The sequence below is a fragment of the Pleurodeles waltl genome, chromosome 11, assembly GCF_031143425.1.
Source record: "Pleurodeles waltl isolate 20211129_DDA chromosome 11, aPleWal1.hap1.20221129, whole genome shotgun sequence".
NCBI lineage: Eukaryota > Metazoa > Chordata > Amphibia > Caudata > Salamandridae > Pleurodeles > Pleurodeles waltl.
Genome location: NC_090450.1, coordinates 345,218,544 through 345,246,398, shown reverse-complemented (window position 1 = coordinate 345,246,398; position 27,855 = coordinate 345,218,544). Strand labels below are relative to the sequence as shown.

General features: G+C 48.3%; 1 protein-coding gene across 2 annotated transcripts in view; it reads right to left on the bottom strand.

The window, feature by feature from the left end:
- HDLBP (high density lipoprotein binding protein) overlaps positions 1-27,855 on the bottom strand; it is a 671,758-nt gene that overhangs the window by 96,463 nt on the left and 547,440 nt on the right. For both annotated transcript variants that reach the window (XM_069213644.1, XM_069213643.1), the window contains exon 24: positions 4,532-4,675. In XM_069213644.1, the coding sequence (XP_069069745.1) occupies positions 4,532-4,675 (144 nt within the window). The remainder of the gene's footprint in view (positions 1-4,531; positions 4,676-27,855) is intronic.

The following is a 27,855-nucleotide window of genomic DNA, read 5'->3' as shown; positions in this document are numbered from 1 at the left end:
TTGGCTGTTCCAAGGGATCTCCAAGCTCTGTGAAGCCCCGGCCTCCAGCACTTCTCTTCAACGCGTAGTCTCCTGCCTGCTGCTCAAGCGAAATGGGACTCTCTCCAGGTGTGCTGAGTGGGCCTCACTGCAACTCCTGTGCCTGCTGCCTGTGGGGGGGCTGCGTCCTCGACTTCTGGCTCTCCTCCCTGCTAAGGGTTGCCTGGGACCCCCCTCTGTGAATTGAGTCCCCTCTGACCTTCCTGGTCCCCAGTAGCTCTGCAACTCTTCTGCAAATCCGGTCTTTGCCTAAGCTGGTTGGTGGTTTTTCCACACAACTGATGGACTGCAACTCTACTTCCAGCCTGGGACATCAACTGCATCACATCTGGAACTCTTCCTCTGCTCCTGTGCTGCATAGCAGACTCCTGGTCAGTACTGTCAAACTGGTCCAGTATCTCCAGAATGGTGGGTAGTGGCTCCTGCCCGAACCAGACGCTCCAACTATAACTGGACTGGGTCCCCTTCATTTGCAGGTCCTTCTCTGTCAGGATCCATCTTCTGTTTCTTCCAGTCTTGCACAGTTCTTTTACAAAGTTTATCTGTGGGTTTGGGAAAAACCAGGTACTTCTCTCTTCTCTCCTGGTCGCTGGGAGGAGGGGGTGGGGGCACTGTGGTACTTACTTTTGGGTTCCTAGTTCCTCCATCTCCCCTCTACAGATCACACTTACCTGGGTGAGGGGTCCACCTCTCACATTCTATTTTTTTAGTATATGGTTTGGTCTCCCCCTAGGCTCCGTTTACTGCTATTTCACTGTTTTCTATTGCTATGTATGCCTATTCCCGATTACTAATTTGTATATATACAATAGTGTGTTTAATCACCTGCTAGTAGCGTATTGCCTATATGGTATTTTTTTGTGTCACTAAAATAAAACACCTTTATTTTTCCAACATTGTGTGGTTCTTTCATGTGTTTAAATGCTGTACGTCTATAAGCTGTATCGCATAAGCTTTGCATGTCTCCTAGATAAGTCTTGGCTGCTCATCCACAGCTAACTCTAGAGAGCTTGGCTTCCTAGACACCGACTACACCTCAATAATAGGGGATACCTGGACCAAGTATAGGGTGATATCATAGGTGCTCACCATACACCAGGCCAGCTTCCTACACCCATTTCTAATAATCTTGTTTCGGTAAATTTCAATAAAGGTGTCAGTTTTATAAACTGGTGTCAGATTTGTGTGACTCATTTACTCTCTCTCTCTGTAAACCGTTTGCATTGCCAGAGTGCATATGGGGAAATTATGATGCAAAATTGTAAGGAAATGCCTCCTTGGCATGGTTACCCCCTGACTTTTTGCCTTTGCTGATGCTATGTTTTGAATTGAAAGTGTGCTGAGGCCTGCTAACCAGGCCCCAGCACCAGTGTTCGTTCCCTAACCTGTACTTTTGATTCCACAATTGGCACACCCTGGCATCCAGATAAGTCCCTTGTAACTGGTACCTCTGGTACCAAGGGCCCTGATGCCAGGGAAGGTCTCTAAGGGCTGCAGCATGTATTATGCCACCCTAGAGACCCCTCACTCAGCACAGACACACTGCTTACCAGCTTGTGTGTGCTAGTGAGAACAAAATGAGTAAGTCGACATGGCACTCCCCTCAGGGTGCCATGCCAGCCTCTCACTGCCTATGCAGTATAGGTAAGACACCCCTCTAGCAGGCCTTACAGCCCTAAGGCAGGGTGCACTATACCATAGGTGAGGGTACCAGTGCATGAGCACTGTGCCCCTACAGTGTCTAAACAAAACCTTAGACATTGTAAGTGCAGGGTAGCCATAAGAGTATATGGTCTGGGAGTCTGTTTTACACGAACTCCACAGCACCATAATGGCTACACTGAAAACTGGGAAGTTTGGTATCAAACTTCTCAGCACAATAAATGCACACTGATGCCAGTGTACATTTTATTGTAAAATACACCACAGAGGGCACCTTAGAGGTGCCCCCTGAAACTTAACCGACTATCTGTGTAGGCTGACTAGTTCCAGCAGCCTGCCACACTAGAGACATGTTGCTGGCCCCATGGGGAGAGTGCCTTTGTCACTCTGAGGCCAGTAACAAAGCCTGCACTGGGTGGAGATGCTAACACCTCCCCCAGGCAGGAGCTGTAACACCTGACGGTGAGCCTCAAAGGCTCACCCCTTTGTCACAGCACCGCAGGACACTCCAGCTAGTGGAGTTGCCCGCCCCCTCCGGCCCCCACTTTTGGCGGCAAGGCCGGAGAAAATAATGAGAATAACATGGAGGAGTCACTGGCCAGTCACGACAGCCCCTAAGGTGTCCTGAGCTGAGGTGATTCTAACTTTTAGAAATCCTCCATCTTGCAGATGGAGGATTCCCCCAATAGGATTAGGGATGTGACCCCCTCCCCTTGGGAGGAGGCACAAAGAGGGTGTACCCACCCTCAGGGCTAGTAGCCATTGGCTACTAACCCCCCAGACCTAAACACGCCCTTAAATTTAGTATTTAAGGGCTTCCCTGAACCTAAGAATTGAGATTCCTGCAACAACCAGAAGAAGGACTGCCTAGCTGAAAACCCCTGCAGAGGAAGACCAGAAGACAACAACTGCCTTGGCTCCAGAAACTCACCGGCCTGTCTCCTGCCTTCCAAAGAACTCTGCTCCAGCGACGCCTTCCAAAGGGACCAGCGACCTCTGCATCCTCTGAGGACTGCCCTGCTTCGACGACGACAAGAAACTCCCGAGGACAGCGGACCTGCTCCAAAAAGACTGCAACTTTATCCAAAGGAGCAGCTTTAAAGAACCCTGCAATCTCCCCGCAAGAAGCGTGAGACTTGCAACACTGCACCCGGCGACCCCGACTCGGCTGGTGGAGAACCAACACCTCAGGGAGGACCCCCGGACTACTCTACGACTGAGTACCAAAACCTGTCCCCCCCTGAGCCACCACAGCGCCGCCTGCAGAGGGAATCCCGAGGCTTCCCCTGACCGCGACTCTCTGAAACCTAAGTCCCGACGTCTGGAAAAGACCCTGCACCCGCAGCCCCCAGGACCTGAAGGACCGGACTTTCACTGCAGAAGTGACCCCCAGGAGTCCCTCTCCCTTGCCCAAGTGGAGGTTTCCCCGAGGAAGCCCCCCCTTGCCTGCCTGCAGCGCTGAAGAGATCCCTTGATCTCTCATTGACTTCCATTGCGAACCCGACGCTTGTTCTAACACTGCACCCGGCCGCCCCCGCGCCGCTGAGGGTGAAATTTCTGTGTGGGCTTGTGTCCCCCCCGGTGCCCTACAAAACCCCCCTGGTCTGCCCTCCGAAGACGCGGGTACTTACCTGCTGGCAGACTGGAACCGGGGCACCCCCTTCTCTCCATTGAAGCCTATGCGTTTTGGGCACCACTTTGAACTCTGCACCTGACCGGCCCTGAGCTGCTGGTGTGGTAACTTTGGGGTTGCTCTGAACCCCCAACGGTGGGCTACCTTGGACCAAGAACTGAACCCTGTAAGTGTCTTACTTACCTGGTAAAACTAACAAAAACTTACCTCCCCCAGGAACTGTGAAAATTGCACTAAGTGTCCACTTTTGAAATAGCTATTTGTGAATAACTTGAAAAGTATACATGCAATTGAAATGATTCAAAGTTCCTAATGTACTTACCTGCAATACCTTTCAAACAAGATATTTCATGTTACATTTGAACCTGTGGTTCTTAAAAATAAACTAAGAAAATATATTTTTCTATAACAAAACCTATTGGCTGGATTTGTCTCTGAGTGTGTGTTCCTCATTTATTGTCTGTGTGTATGTACAACAAATGCTTAACACTACTCCTTTGATAAGCCTACTGCTCGACCACACTACCACAAAATAGAGCATTAGTATTATCTCTTTTTGCCACTATCTTACCTCTAAGGGGAACCCTTGGACTCTGTGCATGCTATTCCTTACTTTGAAATAGCACATACAGAGTCAACTTCCTACAAAAATCAAGTGCATTTTTTTCTTGAGTTAAGGTGCCTTTCACAGTAAAAAGCTTTTCACACACTAGGCACTGATGTTTGGCATTGTCCAGGGGCAGCTATATATTTAAGAGCTCTTGATCCTTTCAAGGTAAGTGGATTTTACAAGATAGGCAACTTAATATTCTCCTATGTCCAATCTACATTTTCCGCTTAAAACCCCACCAACCATGGGGCTAGAAAGTTGATATGGTATTGCGCCCATGCACCTAGTGTTTAAGACAATGTGATACAAACCTCTTAATACATATCGGAAAAAAGTATAAAAAAGGACTTGGGAGGGCAATATTTTGTAGTATTCCAAACCCAAATTTAGATGCCAGTAGTGTGCACAGCATGTTTATCTAGAAAATAAATGCTGCAAACTTGTTAGAGAAATTAGGGAAAATGCTAACAAAAGAATAGGACACCCAATAGCCCCAACTTTTAATCCAATCCCCCAAGTCTTCCAAATGATTTTCTGTGTGTTGTACTCACTCCGACAATGTATCTATCCCGGGGTTAAAACCTCACCTGGTTCTCATCGTTTTTATCAGGAAACTGGATGTTTACTTCGTGATCTGTGCGAATCTGGGTGATCACAGCTCCTTTACGTCCAATGATCTTCGGATGATACTTTGGATCCACAGCGATGACAAGTTTAAAACTCCTCAAGGCCTGAAACATTTTGTTGGGTGAGAAAAGACCAGTCAATCACATTAGTAAACTCAGCCATCTTGCAGGATACTATCTTATCAACTACAAAGACAAGAAAATCCTGGTCCACTTTTTTTCTTCTTTATTTCTGTACCTCCGTCCAGTGTTTAAATAAAAATAAAAAAAACAACTACCATTCGTTTAACTCCAAAAGCAAAGCCAGCAGGTCTACACCTATGACAGATTGTACCCACTAAAGGCTAGTATGCTCAATTTAACCTTTGCTGTAAATACGAATTTAACATTGCGAGTTAAGCACAAACTGTGCTTAAATCCAACTCCCCCGGCCTCCTTCATTAACTGCCACTATTACAGGCCTGCAGGAATTCGAATTTGTGTTAGGTCTGGAAAAAAAAAAAAACATCATTTTGAGGTAGTAAACTTTTTTCCTCTAGCAAGATTGATGGTTGTACAATCCCAGCGGAAGGTTTGGTCACTCTTGAAGTCATACCCTAGTGGCAAATTAGTAGCGGCTAAAGAGGTTTACCAATGAATTGTGGAAACTGGCTAATCAAGCAACTCTTATACTGAAATTTATTAAGGACCTTGAATTTTATTATAGAAATGAAAACGGCATTGCCAGTTGACAAACAGAAGAGATAATAGAAGAATGAAAATGGACAAAAAAAGAAGAAAATTCACATTCATTTTCACTGGGTTTCCAGAGAAGGGAAAACAAAATGTTGCTTATTAGTGGAATCCTCTTAGCCAAACATGATGTAGACATACACTGGAGGGTGTCCGCAACGCCACTCTTGGGGCGGCTTAAGGCTGGAATGGCTATGGGAAGTGAGTAGTTAATTCTTGCTGCAGGTACAGAAAAAGGAAAGGGGATGCCCCCACAGGTAAGCAAAGATTAGGAAACCATGGTAGGAGTGTTTCAATATCGTCTGAAATAGAAAAAATGTTACTCACCCAGTAGACATCTGTTTGTGGCATTTAGTGTTGTAGATTCACATGCTCTGCATATGTCTGCCATCTAGCGTTAGGTCTGGAGTGTTACAAGTTGTTTTTCTCTGAAGAATCTTTTTGGAGGCAAGAGATCGAGTGGCGACTCCTCTTGGTTATACTGCGTATGAGCATCGACTCCTTTGTTAGATTGTTCCCCAAACTTGAAATCTCTGGTGAAAGATTTGTGGGTGGAGTTCTCATTTGTGGACTTGTTGCTGCATCCTGCTGAAGTCTGCAAACTGGTTGCCCATGCCTGGGAGATACTCTGAGTAAAGAAATGCCTCCTTGGCATGGTTACCCCCTGACTTTTTGCCTTTGCTGATGCCAAGTTATGATTTGAAAGTGTGCGGAGGCCTGCTGACCAGGCCGCAGCACCAGTGTTCCTTCCCTAACCTGTACCTTTGTTTCCACAATTGGCACACCCTGGCATCCAGGTAAGTACCTTGTAACTGGTACCCCTGGTACAAAGGGCCCTGATGCCAGGGAAGGTCTCTAAGGGCTGCAGCATATCTTATGCCACCCTGGGGACCCCTCACTCAGCACAGACACACTGCTTGCCAGCTTGTGTGTGCTAGTGGGGAGAAAATGACCAAGTCGACATGGCACTCCCCTCAGGGTGCCATGCCAACCTCACACTGCCTACAGGTATAGATAAGTCACCCCACTAGCAGGCCTTACAGCCCTAAGGCAGGGTGCACTATACCATAGGTGAGGGCATAAGTGCATGAGCACTATGCCCCTACAGTGTCTAAGCAAAACCTTAGACATTGTAAGTGCAGGGTAGCCATAAGAGTATATGGTCTGGGAGTCTGTCATGCACGAACTCCACAGCACCATAATGGCTACACTGAAAACTGTGAAGTTTGGTATCAAACTTCTCAGCACAATAAATGCACACTGATGCCAGTGTACATTTTATTGTAAAATACACCCAGAGGGCATCTTAGAGGTGCCACCTGAAACCTTAACCGACTACCAGTGTGGGCTGACTAGTTTTAGCAGCCTGCAACACACCAGACATGTTGCTGGCCAAATGGGGAGAGTGCCTTTGTCACTCTGTGGCTAGTAACAAAGCCTGTACTGGGTGGAGGTGCTTCTCACCTCCCCTGCAGGAACTATAACACCTGGCGGTGAGCCTCAAAGGCTCACCCCCTTTGTTACAGTACCCCAGGGCACTCTAGCTAGTGGAGTTGCCCGCCCCCTCTGGCCACAGCCCCACTATTGGCAGCAAGGCCGGAGGAGATAATGAGAAAAACAAGGAGGAGTCACTGGCCAGTCAGGACAGCCCCGGAGGTGTCCTGAGCTGAGGTGACTGACTTTTAGAAATCCTCCATCTTGCAGATGGAGGATTCCCTCAATAGGATTAGGGATGTGCCCCCCTCCCCTCAGGGAGGAGGCACAAAGAGGGTGTAGCCACTCTCATGGCTAGTAGCCATTGGCTACTAACCCCCCAGACCTAAACACACCCCTAAATCGAATATTTAGGGGCTCCCAGAACACAGCAAGATAGATTCCTGCAACCTAAGACGAAGGACTGTTGAGCTGAAAAACCTGCAGAGAAGACGGAGACACCAACTGCTTTGGCCCCAGCTCTACCCGCCTATCTCCCCACTTCTAAAGAACTGCTCCAATGACGCGTTCCACAGGGTCCAGCGACCTCTGAAGCCTCAGAGGACTGCCCTGCATCTAGAAGGACCACAAACTCCCGAGGACAGCTGCTCTGCTCCACAAAGACTGCAACTTAGCAACAAAAAAGAAGCAACTTTGAAACACACGTTTCCCGCCGGAAGCGTGAGACTTTGCACTCTGCACCCGATGCCCCCGGCTCGACTTGTGGAGAACAAACACTACAGGGAGGACTCCCCGGCGACTGCGAGCCCGTAAGTAGCCAGAGCTGACCCCCCTGAGCCACCACAGCGACGCCTGCAGAGGGAATCCAGAGGCTCCCCCTGACCGTGACTGCCTGCTTCTAAGACCCGACACCTGGTAAGGACACTGCACCTGCAGCCCCAAGGACCTGAAGGATCCGACCTCCAGTGCAGGAGCGACCCCCAGGTGGCCCACTCCCTTGCCCAGGTGGTGGATACCCCGAGGAGCCCCCCCCCCGCATCGCTGAAGAGTCTCCCATTGGATTACATTGCGAACCCGATGCCTGTTTGCACACTGCACTCGGCCGCCCCTGTGCCGCTGAGGGTGTACTTTTTGTGCTGACTTGTGTGACTCCCAGTGCCCTACAAAACTCCCCTGGTCTGCCCCCCGAAGATGCGGGTACTTACCTGCTGTCAGACTGGAACCGGGGCACCCCCTTCTCCATTGAAGCCTATGCGTTTTGGGCACCAATTTGACCTCTGCACCTGACCGGCCCCGAGCTGCTGGTGTGGTAACTTTGGGGTTGCCCTGAACCCCCAACGGTGGGCTACCTTGGACCCAACTTTGAACCCTGTAGGTGGTTTACTTACCTGCAAAACTAACACTTGCCTCCCCCAGGAACTGTTGAAAATTGCACTGTGTCTAGTTTTAAAATAGCTATTTGCCATTTGTGTGAAAACTGTATATGCTATTTTGCTAATTCAAAGTTCCTAAAGCTCCTAAGTGAAATACCTTTCATTTGAACTATTACTTGTAAATCTTGAACCTGTGGTTCTTAAAATAAACTAAGAAAATATATTTTTCTATACAAAAACCGATTGGCCTGGAATTGTCATTGTGTGTTCCTCATTTATTGCCTGTGTGTGTACAACAAATGCTTAACACTACCCTCTGATAAGCCTACTGCTCGACCACACTACCACAAAATAGAGCATTATAATTATCTCTTTTTGACACTATCTTACCTCTAAGGGGAACCCTTGGACTCTTAGTACACTATTTCTTACTTTGAAATAGTATATACAGAGCCAACTTCCTACAACATGAATTCTAAACAGAGGTATTGGGTCTGGTTTGGAGGAAGGCTGATATTGCTGTTAATAGGTTAGATTTGCTTTTTGTAAGTGAAGCAAACAGATAATATCCTGTACTGATGCTTTAAGTGCATTAATGTTTTGGGGTTGACAGTAATACACAAAACGTTTCTATTTAGCTGCATAGCACTGCCTGGTTGTACGTTTGTGTGCTTCCTTTAGAATGTCCATACATTCTGATGGAAGGTAAAGCTAATCAAATTCTATGACCTCGGGAGCCCAATCGCCAGGCTGAGCACAATTGGATTGGGATGCCTGATTTGACCTTTGTTTTGAGTCAATAGGTCTGGTCTGTTTAGAAGTTTGTGATGTGGCATTACAGACAGATCCAACAGTGTTGTGTACCAGTGCTGACGTCCCCACTTGGGAGGTATGAGTATCATAGTGAGAGATGTGACAAATTTTGTTGACCAGAAACTGAACTGGTGGGAGGGGGGAAAAGTGTAAGTAAATATCCTTGACCAATTGATCCATAGAGCATTGCCCTTGGGATTGAGGGTGTGGGTACTGGAAGACTAAGTTTCTGCATTTAGCTTTTTCGGTTGTTGCGAAAAGGTCTCCCCCCACCAAACCGCCAACTTTTCACCTAGTGTTGATGCCAACTTTGATTGCAAGTGTGCTGGGATCCTGCTAACCAGGCCCCAGCATAAGTGTTCTTGCCCTAAAACTGTACCTTTGTTTCCACAATTGGCACAGCCCTGGCATACAGTTAAGACCCATGTAAAAGGTACCCCAGGTACAAAGAACCCTGTAGCTAGGGGATGTTTCTAAGGGACCCCCCCAGTACATGCACAAGGCCTTGCAGCTTGTGTGTGCTGGAGGGCAGAAAAGACAACCAACATGTCACTCCCTTCAGGGTGCCATGCCCACAAACCACTGCCTGTGGCACAGATCAGTCACCCCTCTATCAGGCCTTACAGCCCTAAGACAGGGTGCGCTATACCACAGGTGAGGTCACAGCTGCATGTGCAATATGCCCCTACAGCATCTAAGTCCGTTCTTAGGCATTGTGAGTGCAGGGCAGCCATATTGAGTATATGGGCTGGGAATTTGTCATCCTGAACTTCACAGCTCCATAATGGCCTCACTGAATGCTGGGAAGTTTGGTATCAGCACAATAAACCGACACTGAGCCAGTGTGGGATTGTAGGGAAATGCCTCCTTGGCATGGTTACCCCCTGACTTTTTGTCTTTTGTTGATGCCAGTTATGATTGAAAGTGTGCTGGGATCCTGCTAACCAGGCCCAGCACCAGTGTTCTTTCCCTAAAATGTACTTTTGTTCCCACAATTGGCACAGCGCTGGCACACAGATAAGTCCCTTGTAACTGGTACCCCTGGTACCAAGGGCCCTGTGGCCAGCGAAGGTCTCTAAGGGCTGCAGCATGTATTATGCCACCCTGGGGGCCCCTCACTCAGCACATGCACACTGCCTCACAGCTTGTGTGTGGTTGTGGGTAGAAAATGACTAACTCAACATGGCACTCCCCCCAGAGTGCCATGCCCTCAACCCACTGCCTGTGGCATAGGTAAGTCCCCCCTAGCAGGCCTTACAGCCCTAAGGAAGGGTGCACTATACCACAGGTGATGGCATAGTTGCCAGAGCACTATGCCCCTACAGTGTCTAAGCCAAACCTTAGACATTGTAAGTGCAGGGTAGCCATAAAGAGTACTCCACAGTTCCATAATGGCTACACAAATCTGGCAAGTTTGGTATCAAACTTCTCAGCACAATAAATGCACACTGATGCCAGTGTGGGATTTATTGAAAAATGCACACGTCATCTTAGAGATGCCCCCTGTATACCAGTCCAAACACCAGTGTTAGGCTGAGCAGTTCCTGCCAACCTGCCACAACCAGGCGGGTTTCTGGCCACATGGGGTGAGTGCCTTTGTCACTCAGAGGCCAGGAACAAAGCCTGCACTGGGTGGAGGTGCTTCTCACCTCCCCCTGCAGGAACTGCAACACCTGGTGGTGAGCCTCAAAGGCTCATGCCTGTTAGTGCACCTGGGCACCCCAGCTAGTGTAGATGCCTGCCCCTCCTGATACAGCCCCCACTTTTGGCAGCAAGGCTGGAGGTGATATTGAGAAAGACAAGGAGGGGTCACCCACCAGTCAGGACAGCCCCTAAGGTGTCCGGAGCTGAGGTGACTCCTGCCTTAAGAAAGCCTCCATTTTGGTTTTGGAGAATTCCCTCAATAGGAATAGGATTGTGCCCCCCTCCCCTCAGGGAGGAGGCACCAAGAGGGTGTAGAGACCCTCCAGGGCAGTAGCCATTGGCTACTGCCTCCCAGACCTAAGCACGTCCCTAAATTCAGTATTTAAGGGCAACCCTGAACCCAGGAAATCAGATTCCTGCAACCTACAACAAGGACTGCTGACCTGAAAGGCCTGCATAGACGACAATTGACTTGGCTCCAGCCCTACCGGCCTGTCTCCAGACTCAAAGAACCTGCACAGCGACGCATCCAACAGGACGAGCGACCTCTGAGGACTGACCTGCACCTAAAAGGACTAAGAACCTTCAGAGGACAGCGGCTCTGTCCAGAAACAACTACAAAATAGCAACAAGAAACCAACATTAAAGAGAATCCAGGTTCCTGCCAGAAGAGTGAGTCTTTACACTCTGCACCCGATGCCCCCAGCTTGAGTTCAGGACAACCAATACTGCAGAGAGCACTCCCTGGCGACTCAAACAACCTAGACACCCTGAGTCGACCTCCCTGCATCCCCACGGTGACACCTGCAGAGAGAATCCAGAGGGTCCCTCTGACAACAACTGCCTGGTAACAAAGGAACGTGACGCCTGGACCAAGCACTGCACCTGAAGCCCCCAGGACCGAGAGGAACCATCTACCAGTGCAGGAGTGACCAGCAGGCGGCCCTCATCCTAGCCCAGTCGGTGACTAGACCAAGAAGCCCCCCGCCCCCCCCCCCCTTGTGCCCTGCCTGCATCACCAGAGTGACCCCCGGGTCCCTCCATTATTTTCAATATGTAGGAAGGTGGCTCTGTATATACTATTTCAAAGTAAGAACTAGTGGGCACAGAGTCCAAGGGTTCCCCCAAGAGGTAAGATAGAGCATTAGAATCATCTAATATTGCCACTATTTTGTGGTAGTGTGGTCGAGCAGTAGGCTTATCAGAGGGTAGTGTTACGCATTTGTTGTACACCCACAGGCAATAAATGAGGAACACACACTAAGACTTTACTCCAGGCCAATAGTTTTTTTTATATAGAAAAATATATTTTCTTAGTTTATTTTAAGAACCACAGGTTCAAGATTTACAATCAATACTTCAAATGAAAGATACTTCACTCAGGTATCATAGTAACTTTGAATCAGCAAAATAGCATTTACAGTTTTGGCAAATATGGCAAGAAGCTGTTACTAGACACTTGAAGCAAATTTCAACAGTTACTGGGGGAGGTAAGTATTTGTTAGTTTTGCAGGTAAGTAAAACACCTACAGGGTTCAAAGTTGGGTCCAAGGTAGCAAACCGTTGGGGGTTCATGGCAACCCCAAAGTAACCACCCCAGCAGCTCAGGGCCGGTCAGGTGCAGAGGTCAAAGTGGTGCCCAAAACGCATAGGCTTCAAAGGAGAAGGGGGTGCCCAGGTTCCAGTCTGCCAGCAGGTAACTACCCGTGACTTCGGAGGGCAGGCCAGGGGGGTTTTGTAGGGCACCGGGGAGACAAGTCAGCACAAAAAGTACACCCTCAGCGGCACGGGAGCGGCCGGGTGCAGAGTGCAAACAGGCGTCGGGTTTGCAATAGACTTCAATGGGAGACCCAGGGGTCTCTTCAGCGAAGCAGGCAGGCTGGGGCTCCTCGGGTAGCCACCTGGGCAAGGGAGATGCCCCGTGAAAACATACCCGACTTCCAGTGTGGGCCGACTAGTTTTTGCCAGCCTGCCACACACCAGACCTGTTGCTGGCCACATGGGGAGAGTGCTTTTGTCACTGTGGCCAGTAACAAAGCCTGTACTGGGTGGAGGTGCTTCTCACCTCCCCCTGCAGGAACTGGAACACCTCAAAGGCTCACCCCCTTTGTTACAGCGCCACAGGGCATTCCAGCTAGTGGAGATGCCCGCCCCGCCGGCCACTGCCTCCACTTTTGGCAGCAAGGCTGGAAGAGATAATGAGAAAAACAAGGAGTCACTCCCCAGCCAGGGCAGACCCTAAGGTGTCCTGAGCTGAGGTGACACTGACTTTTAGAAACCCTCCATCTTGCAGATGGAGGATTCCCACAATAGGATTAGGGACGTGACCCCCTCCCCACAGAGAGGAGAGACAAACACGGTGTAGCCACCCTCAGGGCTAGTAGCCATTGGCTACTACCCTCCCAGACCTAAACACACCCCTATATTGAGTATTTAGGGGCCCCCAGAACCTTGGAAGATAGATTCCTGCAACCTGAAGACAAAGAAGGACTGCTGACCTAGTAGTAGTAATCTTTGTTTAGTTAATGAAAACCATAACAAATCAATGCGTTGTATACAATATATAAAATTCTATAGAAGAAAGGACAAACAAAAGGAGAAAATTCTATAAAATCTTTGAAATAAATACACTTGCAATTCTAAAGCAGTTGAGGGGCGGAGTGACCATTAAACTAACTTTGCAGACACTTGATGCCCGTTGTGCGGTTGATGTTACATGCTAACTCAATGTGTACAGTCTGAGAACCTGCTGTTGCGCCTATGGGCTTTTCTTTTACCTTTTTAACTGAGTCATCTTAAAATGTGTCCTTCCACATGCTATAACATTGTCAAAACTAATACGGGACTAAAAAAAATAAATGAACACTTAAAAGCGAGCCAACAGTCAGCTAAGGTGTGTCCTAAACAGTAAGTTTACGCTTGAGGTGTGGACAGTCAAAAATTTGATGAATCTGCAGATTGACAGCAGATCGTGAGGGTCAAACATTGACATCACTGCTGGCCGACAGGAACGAGTCCCATTCCTCTCTAAGACTGGTTTTAACAGTGGTCATCGTGCTTCCTTTAAGGCCGGGCAAATACAAATCAGATGGACCATGTCTTCCTTGGGACCTTTACATAACCTACAGGAAGATTCTCCTCCATTCTTCCAAGATGGATGGTAGAGCGCCTAGACGAAGAGCCAGCAAACGAAGCTTGATATGTAGTGCGAAGCTTGAAATCAAATATTATAATGGCGCCAAGGTGGTATAAGTGTGCATAAGAAGCCAGGCGTGCGAGTGATGTGCAAATTTATATTTATCAGCTAGAAAGGACTGCAATCCCATTTCCTTTAACGCTCGACACAACAGTGGATATGAGATTTTGGAGTCCCACAGATGCATCATTTCTGTCTCTTGCAGAGAATTATAGATATACCTTGTGTATACTAATTTTGGATTGTTGCTCACTGAATACCATAAAGCCATGACTAGGGGGCTAATCATATTTTCTTATTTTGTACCTGGACTTTATTGTATGCGCTTTCCTGCCCAACTGCTGTTGTCTTAGGCCAAATTCTAGCCTGACCTGTGCGGAAGAAGCGGAGCCAGGAATTTTAAAGACCTGCTTATAGATTTTTATTTGTTGTTGGTCCAGTAGCAGGGTGTCTTTCCCATATAAAGCTTCACTTCCATATGTAGTGGCTGGGATGAATTTGGCCGACATAACAGACAGTAACGGCTTATACAATGGGCCATTTAATGTTTTTGCTAGGGTACAGAAAGCAAACATTAAGGCTTTGCACTTCTGTGCGATGTAGCGCTTCTGCGGCGTGAGATTGGCCTTATTATCGATTATGTATTTATAGCAGCGAGTTGTTTCAAGGGTAATGCCATTCAACTTTATATTGTTAGCTAGATTCAGAGGACATCCCCTGGACATGGTTTTGGTCTTTGCGGTGTTAACTTCTAATTTGTTTGTCTTTGCGTATTCACTTCAAGTAGTGACCAACCGCTAAAGCCCTATTTTCGTGTGGCTTAGCAGAACAATATCGTCAGCGTATGAAAGGTGTGATAGGTTCAAACTTCCCATCCTTGGAGAGTGCGAGTTGGTTGCATCCAGCTTCAAGGAGAGATCTGCCGTGAAAAGGTTGAAGAGGTGCGGGCCAAAACACAGCCCTGTTTTAGTCCTATATTTGTCGGTATCCTCCTAGAATTTTTTGAGCCATCTGCTACCTTGACCTGCACCCAAGTTTTATCGCATAGCATTTCTATGCATCTGAGAGTTCGCTCTTGCAGGCCCCACCTTCACAATTTGCTCCAGAGAAGTGCTCTATCGACTCGGTCAAAAGCACTTTTGAAGTCCACGAAACATATATTTTTTTCTTTAAGCATTTTGCTCGGTTGGCAATGTCTCCTAGTGTAAGGATGTTAATCACGGAACCATATCCCTTCCTAAAACCAGTTTGATACAAAGGAACCAGGTTATTTGAGTTTGACCAATTGAGCAGGTCGGCCAGGACTAAGATGATAAAGTATTTGGCCTCACTGTCAATTAATGCTATCAATCTGTAACTGGCTGGGTTTGCTCTACAGCCCCCTTTGTATATTGGGTTAATGATGGATCCTCTCCAACTTTCTGGAATGATTGTGTTACACTCAACTTCAGTATACAGGATTGACCGTGTTGTTGACCAATATTCAGGGTCCGCCTTAAAGACAGCTTGTGGAAGACCATTAGGACCGGGGGCTTCATCCCTGTGACCCTTCCTGATGGCTAGGTCGACGTTCTTGGTGCTAAACGCTGTCCTGCTCTGACTGATGTCAGAGTTTTATTGACTCCTTCAGAGGCTCATCTACTTCAGATGAGGGTGGTTTAAAGAAAATGTTGGCAAGGTATTCCACCCACTTTTCCTTCTGGGACTGATGTGAAGTTTATTGTTCTTACCTGCCGCTGATCTCATTCACTGTTGACCAAAAGGCACTTAAATTATTAAGTAATTTGAGCCAGAAGTTGTTGTCCTTTTTGGTTCGCATTTGCCATACCCGATTCTTGTCATTTTTCCGTAGTTTATTCGGGCACATTGGGTTACTGTGGGAGAGCTGTCTTTTATTAGTCTAAGGTTGCGCCTCAGTTCCTTCCTTAGTTCTAAAATGTTTACTGGTAGGTTTGAAGACCTTGCCTGATTATTATGTGGTAATTGACTCCTGGCGAGGCCAAGAGAGGGTACCGACTGAAGAAAAGAGACCCACGCTTCCACTGTTGGTAGGTCCTGGTATATTGCCAAATGAAGCAAAAATTTTATGTTTTTTCACAGCCTTGGTAATGAAGCCTCGACCAGATCAGGCGGTTTAGGTTGATCGATGTTATTGTTCCTAGTTCCTTTTTCCTTTATAGCTGGAAGAAGGCATGAAACATTCCAAACTAGTTCTATGTGCTGAAATGAGTGGTCACTATGGAGAGTAGGTTTAATTTTAAATTTGCTAACATGAGCTAGCAAAGGAAGTGAGACAGCTGTATAGTCTATTATTGTCGCAGACTTTGCGCTATGATGAGTAAAGCTTGGCGGGACGTCATCGTTGATCCTGCCATTTAGTACCCTCATACTCATGTGCTCTAGTGCCTCTACCAGTTGTTTACCCCTTGTGTCCAGTATTTTCTGCGCTGGCAGTGTTCGCAGCGGCACTGACCATATGGCATTTTCAGCTGCCAGTTGCTCATCTGGTTCTGGAGTGTGCATTAAGTTAGCATTGAGGTCGCCTGTCACTAATATAGCCCATGCTGGATTAGTGCATCTTATCTCTTCCACCCTATTCAATAATTCATCAAAGAGCAGTACTTTCTGATTTTTCAGCGGATGGGCATAGACATTAAAAATGACTAGTGGGGCGTGCTGATTATTACTAAAGGTGATTTTAATGGCCTGCAAGTCGGTCTTTGAGAAAGCCTACTGCTCTGTTGATACATGTAGTGCAGTTGAAATGTATGCGGCTAGACCACCGCTTGGCCTACCTGATTTCTTTGATTTTTGGGCACTAATGTGGTGTAGCGAGTAGCCTCCTCATTCGATTGGGTCCTCCAGCCACGTTTCTTGTAGCAGAAAATGATAGTTCTTGCACCGGCGATGTTCCAGGACATTATGGTGACAACCAAACTTTGATCTGTGTTTACTCCATTTAATGCGCTAGGTCAATTGTTTTTCCTCGAATTTAAAGTGCGAGCCATTCATCTCCATTCATCTCGCTCTCCCTTCAGTACAGCTGGGGGGGCCACTGTTGGTTTTTAAGTTGGGTACCTTCCATTTAAAATGCCTTTGTTCCAGATTCCCGGATTCCGGGTCCCCTATGAACTCAATGGCCGTTGGCAATTTTTCTCTAGAATTTAACAATAGGGGAAAGGGATAAGGTTCACTGGATGGTTCTGATAACTGTATGCCCCAAATTTCGAATTGCTGTTTGACTGCCATAATCAATATAGCAATTTCACTTGTTCTCCACTTTGTTAGAACTTGCTCCAGCCCATTTTGAGCACTGTCAGAGAATAATTTCACCAATGCCAAGTCTGCGGATACGATTTTCTTAGTTGATGGGAACTCGGCAAGAAGCCTCAGAATGTTACCCCTATTTAAGCTGTCTTGATGGCCTCGTGATTTATATTGCAGGGTAAAAAGGATCTGCCTTAATTCCAGATCATTCTCGGTGGCCTGAGTGGATTGTAATTGGTGGGGGTGATCGGTATTTCTCTGTGTCGATGGCCTTCTTAAATGGCCCCCCCTCCGACTGACTACTATATGGTACCCTATCTAACATGGGTGTTTGTTTGATTGAGGAAACTTAGTTTAAGAAATTGGTTGTTGAAGTTTGGCTATTATGAAACCTAAGGAAAATGTCACTTACCCAGTGTACATCTGTTCGTGGCATTAGTCGCTGCAGATTCACATGCTGTGCATAGTCCGCCGTCTGGTGTTGGGTCGGAGTGTTACAAGTTGTTTTTCTTCGAAGAAGTCTTTTCGAGTCACGAGACCGAGGGACGACTCCTACTTTGGTTCCATTGCGCATGGGCGTCTACTCCATGTTAGATTGTTTTTTTCCGCCATCGGGTTCGGACGTGTTCCTTTTCGCTCCGTGTTTCGGGTCGGAAAGTTAGTCAGAATCAACGGAAAATTCGTCGGTATTGTTTCGTTCGGTATCGGGTTAGATTAGAATCGACACCGAATCTTGAAGAGCTCCGGTAGCCCTTCGGGGTAATTTCGATCCCCCGTCGGGGCCTGGTCGGCCCGACCGCGTGCAACATCGAGACTGATGGAACGGAACCTGTTCCGATTCTGTCCTAAATGCTACAGTAAATATCCCTATACAGACCAACATTTGGTCTGTAACTTGTGCCTGTCACCCGAGCACAAAGAAGAGACGTGGGAGGCCTGTCGAGCGTTTCGGTCGAGAAAAACGCTCCGAGACCGAAGAGCCAGAAGGTTGCAGATGGCGTCCACGCCGACAGGACAACAACGGTTCGAGGAAGAGGGAGAAGAAGAAACATTCTCCATCCACGAATCGGATTCCGAAGAATTCGATGGAGAAGAAACCGTGAGTAAGACGTCGAAACAAGCATCACACAGAAAAACAGACAAAGCCCAGGGGACGCCACTGCCGACAGGCCATGGCTCAACCCATAAAGTAGGTGACCGTCCATCGGCATGTTGCAGGAATCTAGGTTCTGGGGGGCCCTAAATACTGGATTTAGGGGTGTGTTTAGATCTGGGAGGGCAGTAGCCAATGGCTACTGTCCTTGAGGGTGGCTACACCCTCTTTGTGCCTCCTCCCTGTGGGGAGGGGGGCACATCCCTAATCCTATTGGGGAATCCTCCATCCACAAGATGGAGGATTTCTAAAAGTAAGGGTCACCTCAGGACACTTTAGGGGTTGTCCTGACTGGTGGGTGGTGACTACTTGTTTTTTTAATTATCTCCTCCAGACTTGCTGCCAAAAGTGGGGGCAGTGGCCGGAGGGGCGGGCATCTCCACTAGCTGGGATGCCCTGGGGCGCTGTAACAAGAGGGGTGAGCCTTGGAGGATCACCGCCAGGCGTTACAGTTCCTGCAGGGGGAGATGAGAAGCACTTCCACCCAGTACAGGCTTTGTTCCTGGCCACAGAGTGACAAAAGGCACTCATCCCATGTGCCCAGCAACATTTCTGGTGTGTGGCAGGCTGGCAGAAACTAGTCAGCCTACACTGGAAGTCAGGTATGTTTTCAGGGGGCATCTCTAAGATGACCTCTGGGTGTATTTTACAATAAATTGCACACTGGCATCAGTGTGCATTTATTGAGCTGAGAAGTTTGATACTAAACTTCCCAGTTTTCAGTGTAGCCATTATGGTGCTGTGGGGTTCATGTTTGACAAACTCCCACACCATATACTCTTATGGCTACCCTGCACTTACAATGTCTAAGGTTTTGCTTAGACACTGTAGGGGCATAGTGCTCATACACTTATGCCCTCACCTGTGGTATAGTGCACCCTGCCTTAGGGCTGTAAGGCCTGCTAGAGGGGTGACCTACCTATGCCACAGGCAGTGTGAGGCTGGCATGGCACTCTGAGGGGAGTGCCATGTCGACTTAGTCATTTTCTCCCCACAAGCACACACAAGCTGTGAAGCAGTGTGCATGTGCTGAGTGAGGGGTCCCCAGGGTGGCATAAGACATGCTGCAGCCCTTAGAGACCTTCCCTGGCATCAGGGCCCTTGGTACCAGTGGTACCAGTTACAAGGGACTTACCCGAGTGCCAGGGTTGTGCCAATTGGGAAGACAAAAGGTACAGTTTAGGGAAAGAACACTGGCGCTGGGGCCTGATTAGCAGGGTCCCAGCACACTTTCAAGTCATAACTTAGCATCAGCAAAGGCAAAAAAGCAGGGAGTAACCATGCCAAGGAGGCATTCCCTTACATGTGGTGAATGAGGGAAAGTACACAGAGGTAATGGCTTCTCCAGTTTAAACATCTTTGCTGGTGGTGGAGCAGTATCTAGTTCCTGAAAAGCCAACTTTCTTTTAGTCTGTTGAGGAGGTGCAGTACTGATTCTGCCTGTCTCTTTATGGATATGTGTAGGAAGTTGGCTCTGTATGTGCTATTTCAAAGTAAGGAATAGCATGCACAGAGTCCAAGGGTTCCCCTTAGAGGTAAAATAGTGGTAAAAAGAGATAATACTAATGCTCTATTTTGTGGTAGTGTGGTCGAGCAGTAGGCTTATCCAAGGAGTAGTGTTAAGCATTTGTTGTACATACACATAGACAATAAATGAGGTACACACACTCGGAGACAAATCCAGCCAATAGGTTTTGTTATAGAAAAATATATTTTCTTAGTTTATTGTAAGAACCACAGGTTCAAATTTTACATGTAATAGCTCATTTGAAAGGTATTGCAGGTAAGTACTCTAGGAACTTTGAATCATTACTTTAGCATGTATACTTTTCACATAAGACACAATAAGCTGTTTTAAAAGTGGATAAGGTGCAATTTTCACAGTTCCTGGGGGAGGTAAGTTATTGTTAGTTTTCACAGGTAAGTAAGTCACTTACAGTTTTCAGTTTTTGGTCCAAGGTAGCCCACCGTTGGGGGTTCAGAGCAACCCCAAAGTTATCACACCAGCAGCTCAGGGCCGGTCAGGTGCAAAGGTCAAAGAGGTGCCCAAAACACATAGGCTTCAATGGAGAGAAGGGGGTGCCCCGGTTCCAGTCTGCCAGCAGGTAAGTACCCGCGTCTTCGGAGGGCAGACCAGGGGGGTTTTGTAGGGCACCTGGGGGGGGCCACAAAGTAGCACAGAAAGTACACCCTCAGCAGCGCGGGGGCGGCCGGGTGCAGTGTGCAAACACGCGTCGGGTTTCCTTCAGTTTTCAATGGGAGACCAAGGGGTCTCTTCAGTGATGCAGGCAGGCAAGGGGGGGGCTCCTCGGGGTAGCCACCACCTGGGCAAGGGAGAGGGCCTCCTTGGGGTCACTCCTGCACCGAAGTTCCGTTTCTTTAGGGGCTGGGGGCTGCGGGTGCAGGGTCTTTTCCAGCCGTCGGGAAATGGAGTTCAGACAGTCGCGGTCAGGGGGAGCCTGGGGATTCCCTCTGCAGGCGTCGCTGTGGGGGCTCAGGGGGGACAACTTTGGTTACTCACAGTCGTAGAGTCGCCGGAGGGTCCTCCCTGAGTTGGTTGTTCTCCACCAGTCGAGTCGGGGTCGCCGGGTGCAGTGTTGCAAGTCTCACGCTTCTTGCGGGGAGTTGCAGGGGTCTTTAAATCTGCTCCTTGTAACAAAGTTGCAGTTCTTTTGGAGCAGTGCAGCTGTCCTCGGGAGTTTCTTGTCTTTTTCGAAGCAGGGCAGTCCTCAGAGGATTCAGAGGTCGCTGGTCCCTTGGAAAGCGTCGCTGGAGCAGGTTTCTTTGGAAGGCAGGAGACAGACCGGTAAGTCTGGGGCCAAGGCAGTTGGTGTCTTCTGTTCTTCCTCTGCAGGGGTTTGTCAGCTCGGCAGTCCTTCTTCTTGTAGTTGCAGGAATCTGTTTTTCTAGGTTCAGGGAAGCCCTTAAATACTAAATTTAAGGGCGTGTTTAGGTCTGGGGGGTTAGTAGCCAATGGCTACTAGCCCTGAGGGTAAGTACACCCTCTTTGTGCCTCCTCCCAAGGGGAGGGGGTCACATCCCTAATCCTATTGGGGGAATCCTCCATCTGCAAGATGGAGGATTTCTAAAAGTTAGAGTCACTTCAGCTCAGGACACCTTAGGGGCTGTCCTGACTGGCCAGTGACTCCTCCTTGTTGCTTTCTTTGTTTCCTCCAGCCTTGCCGCCAAAAGTGGGGGCCGTGGCCGGAGGGGGCGGGCAACTCCACTAAGCTGGAGTGTCCTGCGGTGCTGTGACAAAGGGGTGAGCCTTTGAGGCTCACCGCCAGGTGTTACAGCTCCTGCCTGGGGGAGGTGTTAGCATCTCCACCCAGTGCAGGCTTTGTTACTGGCCTCAGAGTGACAAAGGCACTCTCCCCATGGGGCCAGCAACATGTCTCTAGTGTGGCAGGCTGCTGGAACCAGTCAGCCTACACAGATAGTCGGTTAGGTTTCAGGGGGCACCTCTAAGGTGCCTTCTGTGGTGTATTTTACAATAAAATGTACACTGGCATCAGTGTGCATTTATTGTGCTGAGAAGTTTGATACCAAACTTCCCAGTTTTCAGTGTAGCCATTATGGTGCTGTGGAGTTCGTCTTTGACAGACTCCCAGACCATATACTCTTATGGCTAACCTGCACTTACAATGTCTAAGGTTTTGCTTAGACACTGTAGGGGCACAGTGCTCATGCACTGGTGCCCTCACCTATGGTATAGTGCACCCTGCCTTAGGGCTGTAAGGCCTGCTAGAGGGGTGTCTTACCTATACTGCATAGGCAGTGAGAGGCTGGCATGGCAGCCGGAGGGGAGTGCCATGTTGACTTACTCATTTTGTTCTCACTAGCACACACAAGCTGGTAAGCAGTGTGTCTGTGCTGAGTGAGGGGCCTCTAGGGTGGCATAATACATGCTGCAGCCCTTGGAGGCCTTCCCTGGCATCAGGGCCCTTGGTACCAGGGGTACCAGTTACAAGGGACTTATCTGGGTGCCAGGGTGTGCCAATTGTGGAATCAAAAGTACAGGTTAGGGAAATAACACTGGTGCTGGGGCCTGGTTAGCAGGCCTCAGCACACTTTCAATTCAAAACATAGCATCAGCAAAGGCAAAAAGTCAGGGGGTAACCATGCCAAGGAGGCATTTCCTTACAATATGGTTCCTTGATTGTCTCATCCATGATTTCGAGAATAGGTTGAATTTCAGTGTCCTCAGAAATATATTCTGATGGTTGTGATGATTTAGAGGACTGTTCATCATATGGCTTGGAGCTCTGCTTTAGATGGCTCGAAAGAACTTGTTCCTCTGTGTAAGAATACTTTTTCGGCTTTGAAGTTTGCAGTTTTTTCGGGCCTGAAAACACGGCCTGTTTCGGCTCAGAGGCAGGAAGTCGAGGTTTCAACTCCTAAGAGTGTGGACGCTGACTCAGTTTGGAGTTGAGCTTTTGGTGGTTTTGCTTGAGTCTGGTATCGAAGTAGGTGCAGTCTTTTCCGGTGCTGAACCCAAAGGTCGGTTGCCAATTATCAAACCATGGCTTTCTGGCAGTGGTGCACCCAAGGCTTTTGAGGACTTTTTTTGGAGTGGGCGTAGGGGCAGTGGTAATCACATGCTGGCCAGCAGTGATAAATTGGCTATCTTCCTCCGAGTCTTCGTCTGAGTCTGCGTCCTGAATAGAAACTGCCGTCTGCGCCTGTTCTCCCTTAAGTGTGTCGATATACTTGGTACTTTGACACCATCTCAATCTCCTGGCTCTCTGGTCACGTAGTGTCTTCTTGGATTGGAACGATCGACAGACTTCACAATCTTCTTCTCTGATCAGGAGAGACACAGATTACATATCAAGTGTTGATCTATACATGGAAAGTTTTGCGTGGCAGCGAGGACAGAATCCAATACATTAGCCGCCAACACGGAAGGCCTGAACAGGCCTGAGATGGGCGCTCATGCCCAGAAGGACGAAAGTTGTTTTTTGACAGTACCATTGTCTCGATTAAAAGCACGATCAGAACAATACCGGTGAAAGAAAGTTATCTAGAGTTTCCGATTTGAAATCTCGGAGCGAGAGGAAACGTGTCCGAACCAGACAGCGAAAAGAAAACAATCTAAGAATGGAGTCGATGCCCATTCGCAGAATGAGCGAGAGGAGTAGTCACTCAATCCTGTGAACCAAAAAGACTACTTCAAAGAAAAACAACTTGTAACACTCCAAGCCCAACACTAGAAGGCGGAAGCAATGCATTGCATGTGTATCTGCAGCTACACATGCCAAACACATACACAGAGTGCTTATACTTAACTCCAGTAAGGGGGCTCCCTATAAGTAATCTAGTTCAGTGCTACTGTAAAAAAGCACCTTTATTTTTGCAACAATGTGGTTCCTTTCATGTGTTATAAGTTGCTGTGTGACTGCTGTAGTATTGCAAGTGATTTCCACTCTTCCTAGATAAATCTTGGTTGCTCACCACAGCTACCACTAGAGAGCCCTGGCTTCCTAGACAATGCCTACACTTAACTAAGAGGGGATACCTGGACCTGTTATAAGGTGTAAGTACCTTAGGTACCCAGCACACATCAGGCTAGCTTCCTACTATCCTACATCAGCTGTATCAACTTTAAGCTCCTCTGGTTTAGGCTTCACTCAGGGTGAATGTCCATATCCCTCAGGAGTGGGATCCTCATTGAAAGTCTGAGCAGGGGCATTTATTTTTTTCCCTGCCTGCCTCTCCTTGGGTGCTTCTTGTGCCATTTTTTTAGGCCCCAGTCCTCCTTGCTGTCCCTGCCTCTTTAATACTGGTTTCCGAAATGTTTGCTATCAAACATTTCCAGGTTCGGAGTTACCATTATGTAGCTGGACATAGGTTGTGACCTATGTCCAGTACATACATACAATGGTGTTTCTGCAATCACAAAGTCCAGGAAAATGGATCTGGAGTTTGTGGGGGTACCTCTGCTAGTGCAGGGGTGCCCTCACGCACAGGTACCTGCACCCTGTCCTCTAGGCTCAGACGGCCTACAATAGGGGTGACTTATAGTGACCTGGTGTGCTGACCTATAGTGTAGACAGGTGCATGCACCAGTTTCCCGCAGGCTGCTATGGCAGGCCTGCAGAACTCTTTGCATGGACTCCCTATGGGTGGCAGAGTAACTGCTGCAGCTCATAGGGATCCCCTTGAACCCCAATGCCCTGGGTACCTAGGTACCATATACTAGGAAATTACATGGGGGGGGGAAGAGAACCAGTACGCCAATTGTTGGAAGAAAAATGTACAATTTAGAGGAGAGTGCAAAACTACTGGGGTTCTGGTTAGCAGGAACCCAGTAGACAGTCAAACATGCTAACAGGTAGAAAATGGGGGTAACCATACCAAGAAAGAGGGTACTTTCCTACGGCTGAGCTCCTAGGTGCAGGAGGACCGACCAGGAAAGAACTTAGTCTAGAGCAGACGTCCTGCCCTACTCTAGAAAGTCTGAGGCAGCAAGCTGCAGCTCAGGAAGCAGGGCATGTCAGTGAAACCCATAGAGTCTACTGGGACAATAACCACCTTTATTCTGAGGCAAGGGACCCAAACCTGGTGCCACCAGGAGATTGGTCATCCCTCAGAACTTTTGGACACATGACAAACACCTTGCAGGCCATTTGGGGAAAAACAATAGTTCGGACAGGCTTGTCCCTCACTTTCACTGGCCCTACATGCCTAAGGATACAAAGGAGTTTTGTTGCTCCTGTGACGCCAGGCACAAGAAAGGTGGCACTTCAAAGGCCCCCTAATTCCAGGTCCAGTGGTTGGGGCACACTTTGAGGAGGGGTGGACACTGTTGGCCCCCTTGACCCTCCACCTGCCTCTTGGAACAGGTTAATATTGGTGGTGGACCATGCCACCAGGAATGCAGAAGCAATTACCCTTGGGACCACTACAGCTCCTGCAGTTGGCAAGGCCGTCCTGGGAAGCTTTTCCAGGGTCGGTTGCCGTAAGGAGGTAGTGTCAGCATAAGTTCCAAATTCATGTCTGCATACCATACCTTACAGAAATGTGGATAGAGTGTGGAGTAACAAATTCACCACCCTTTATAACCCACAAGCAAATGGGCTAGTTGAGAGATAATTTAAAAAAAAACCCTCAAAGGCATGATCATAGAACTATCAGAGAAACTCACGAGTTTAAGAAGTTGGGCTGGTGTGTGGTGAGCAACTATGGTGTTATCACCTTATATCAGGTATCCTCTATTAGTGAGGTGCAGACAGTGTCTAGGAAGCCAGGGCTCTCTAGAAGTAGCTGTGGATGAGGAGTGAAGACTTATCTAGGAGACATGCAAAGCTTATGCAATTCCACTACAGTCACACCACACTTACACACATGAAAGAACCACGTTATAAAAATAACGGTACTTTATTGTAGTAACACAAATACTAAAATCCTGTATAGACAATGCTCCACTAGGAGGCGAGTACACACACTATTATTTACACATTAGAAGTCAGTGACTATCATAGAAAGTAATAGTAACTAGTAAAAACAACAGGTAATAGTGAAGGCCCTGGTAATGGTGGGGTGGAGGGGTGAGTTGGTGACAAACCATATACTAAGTGAAATGTGAAAGGCAGTCCCCCACCCAAGGAAGTGGAATCAGTAGAGGGTAGCTGGAGGAACTAGGAACTCCAAAAGGTAAGTACCAGGGTACCCCCAGCAACCAGGAGGGAGGAGGCAAGTACCTGTTTTTACCCCAAACCCTACTCCTAGCCTACATGAAAGTTCACAAAAGGGAGTGGAATACAGCCCTTTTGCTGTTTTGGATGGACATCCTGTTAGGGGTCCACTTGCCTTTGTGAAGGAAGGTTGGGCATAACCTCTCAAGCCTCCCAAACAGGACATAGTAGACCCAGACAAGACTAAGAAACCAAAGGTGAATCCTGACAGAAGAGGACCTGCAAAAGAAGGGGACCAAGTACAGTTCAAGTTGGTGTCCATCTGTGGCAGGAGCCACTACCCACCTTTCTGTGGATGCAGGACCAGGTTGATGGATGAATAAAGTCAGTAGTGCCGTTCAGGAGCAGAAAAACAGTTCCAGAAGTGATGCAAGTTATGTCCCACGTCAGCGGTCGCCATGCAGTCAGTCAGTGGTGCTTGAGAACCACAAACAAGCCTTGGCAAATGTAAGTCGGAGAAAGTTTTGCAAGGCTGAAGAGGACCAGCAAGGCCCAGGGGACTCTACCCAAGGAGGGGAGTCCGAGGTGACCCTCGGCAGCTGGAAGAGTCTCAAGGAGGAAGTGATCCACAGGCAGCAGAAAGCAGTCACAGTGAGGCCCACTCAGCACACCTGGAGAGGAGTCACACGTCGCTGGAGTAGCAGGCAGGAGAATGTGCTTTGCAGGGAAGAGTGCTAGAGGCCAGGGCTACACAGAGCCTGAAGATTCCTTGGAAGAAGAGACAACAAGCCTTGGTAGCTGCAAGAGTTGCGGTGCACAAGGGTACTGTCCTGCAAGGAGAGACAAGAGCTTACTGTCTCCCAAGTTGGACAGCTTGTAGAGATGACCAAGGGGACCACTCCAGAACACGACCTGAGATGCAGGACCCACGCAGCTCCGGGGGATAGAAGATCCACCCAGCCGGTCATCGTTGCAGTTGGTGCCTGCAGATGCAAGGGAGTGACTCCTTCACTTCAAGAGATTCCTTCTTGTGCAGACGGTAGACTTGTCACCTTGAGAATGCAAAGCCAGGGAAATGTTGCAGTTGCTGGAAGGAGTCGGAGAAACAATGTTGCAGAGCATAGTCACTGCTGGAGTTGCAGACTGTGTTCCTGGAGGGTCCAGTTGCAGTCCTGGTGGCCAGAAGATGAAGAAAACTGTGCAGAGGAGTCATTTTGGAATCTTGGAGGTCAAATCTGAGGACCCACCAAAGAGGGAGACCCTAAATAGCCCGGGAAGGGGGATGGGTCACCTAGCAGGGTGACCACCTATCAGGAGGGGGCTGTGATGTTACCTGCCCACTCAGACGGATCCCAGGAACCTCTGCTCACCGTGGATTCAAAATGGCAGAATCAAGTGGCCACCTGGAGGAGCTCTGGGTACCACCCCTGCCCTGGGGTGGAGATTGACAGGAGAGTGGTCACTTCCCTTTCCATTGTCCAGTTTCAAACCAGAGCAGGGACGGGGGTCCTTGGACTGGTGCAAACCGGTTCATGCATGGAGGCCACCAAATATGCCTTTCAAATCATACTTGTGGCTTGGGGAGGCTACCCTCCCAAGCAATGTAACACCTATTTCCAAAGGGAGAGGGTGCTGCCTCCCTCTTCCAGAGGAAATCCTTTGTTCGGTCTTCCTCTGCTTGAGCTGGTCAAATAGAATAACAGAAACCTGTCTGAGGTGTGGCAGCAGCACAGGCTGCCAGGAAAACCCCAGCAGACTGGTAGGAACAATGCTGGGAGTCCTTTAAGGAGCCCCCAGACTGCATGGAATCATACAACCAATACTGGCAACAGCACTGGGGTATGATTCTGGTATGTTTTATATCAAACATGCCCAGGTTCGGAGATACCATTATGTAGCTGGACACAGGGAACGAGCATGTTCCAGTACATGGGTAAAATGGCTTATCTGCACTTACGGAGTCCAGAGAAATGGAACTGGAGTTTGTACGGGCACCTTTGCTCATGAGGGGGTGCCCTCACACACTGGTACCTGCA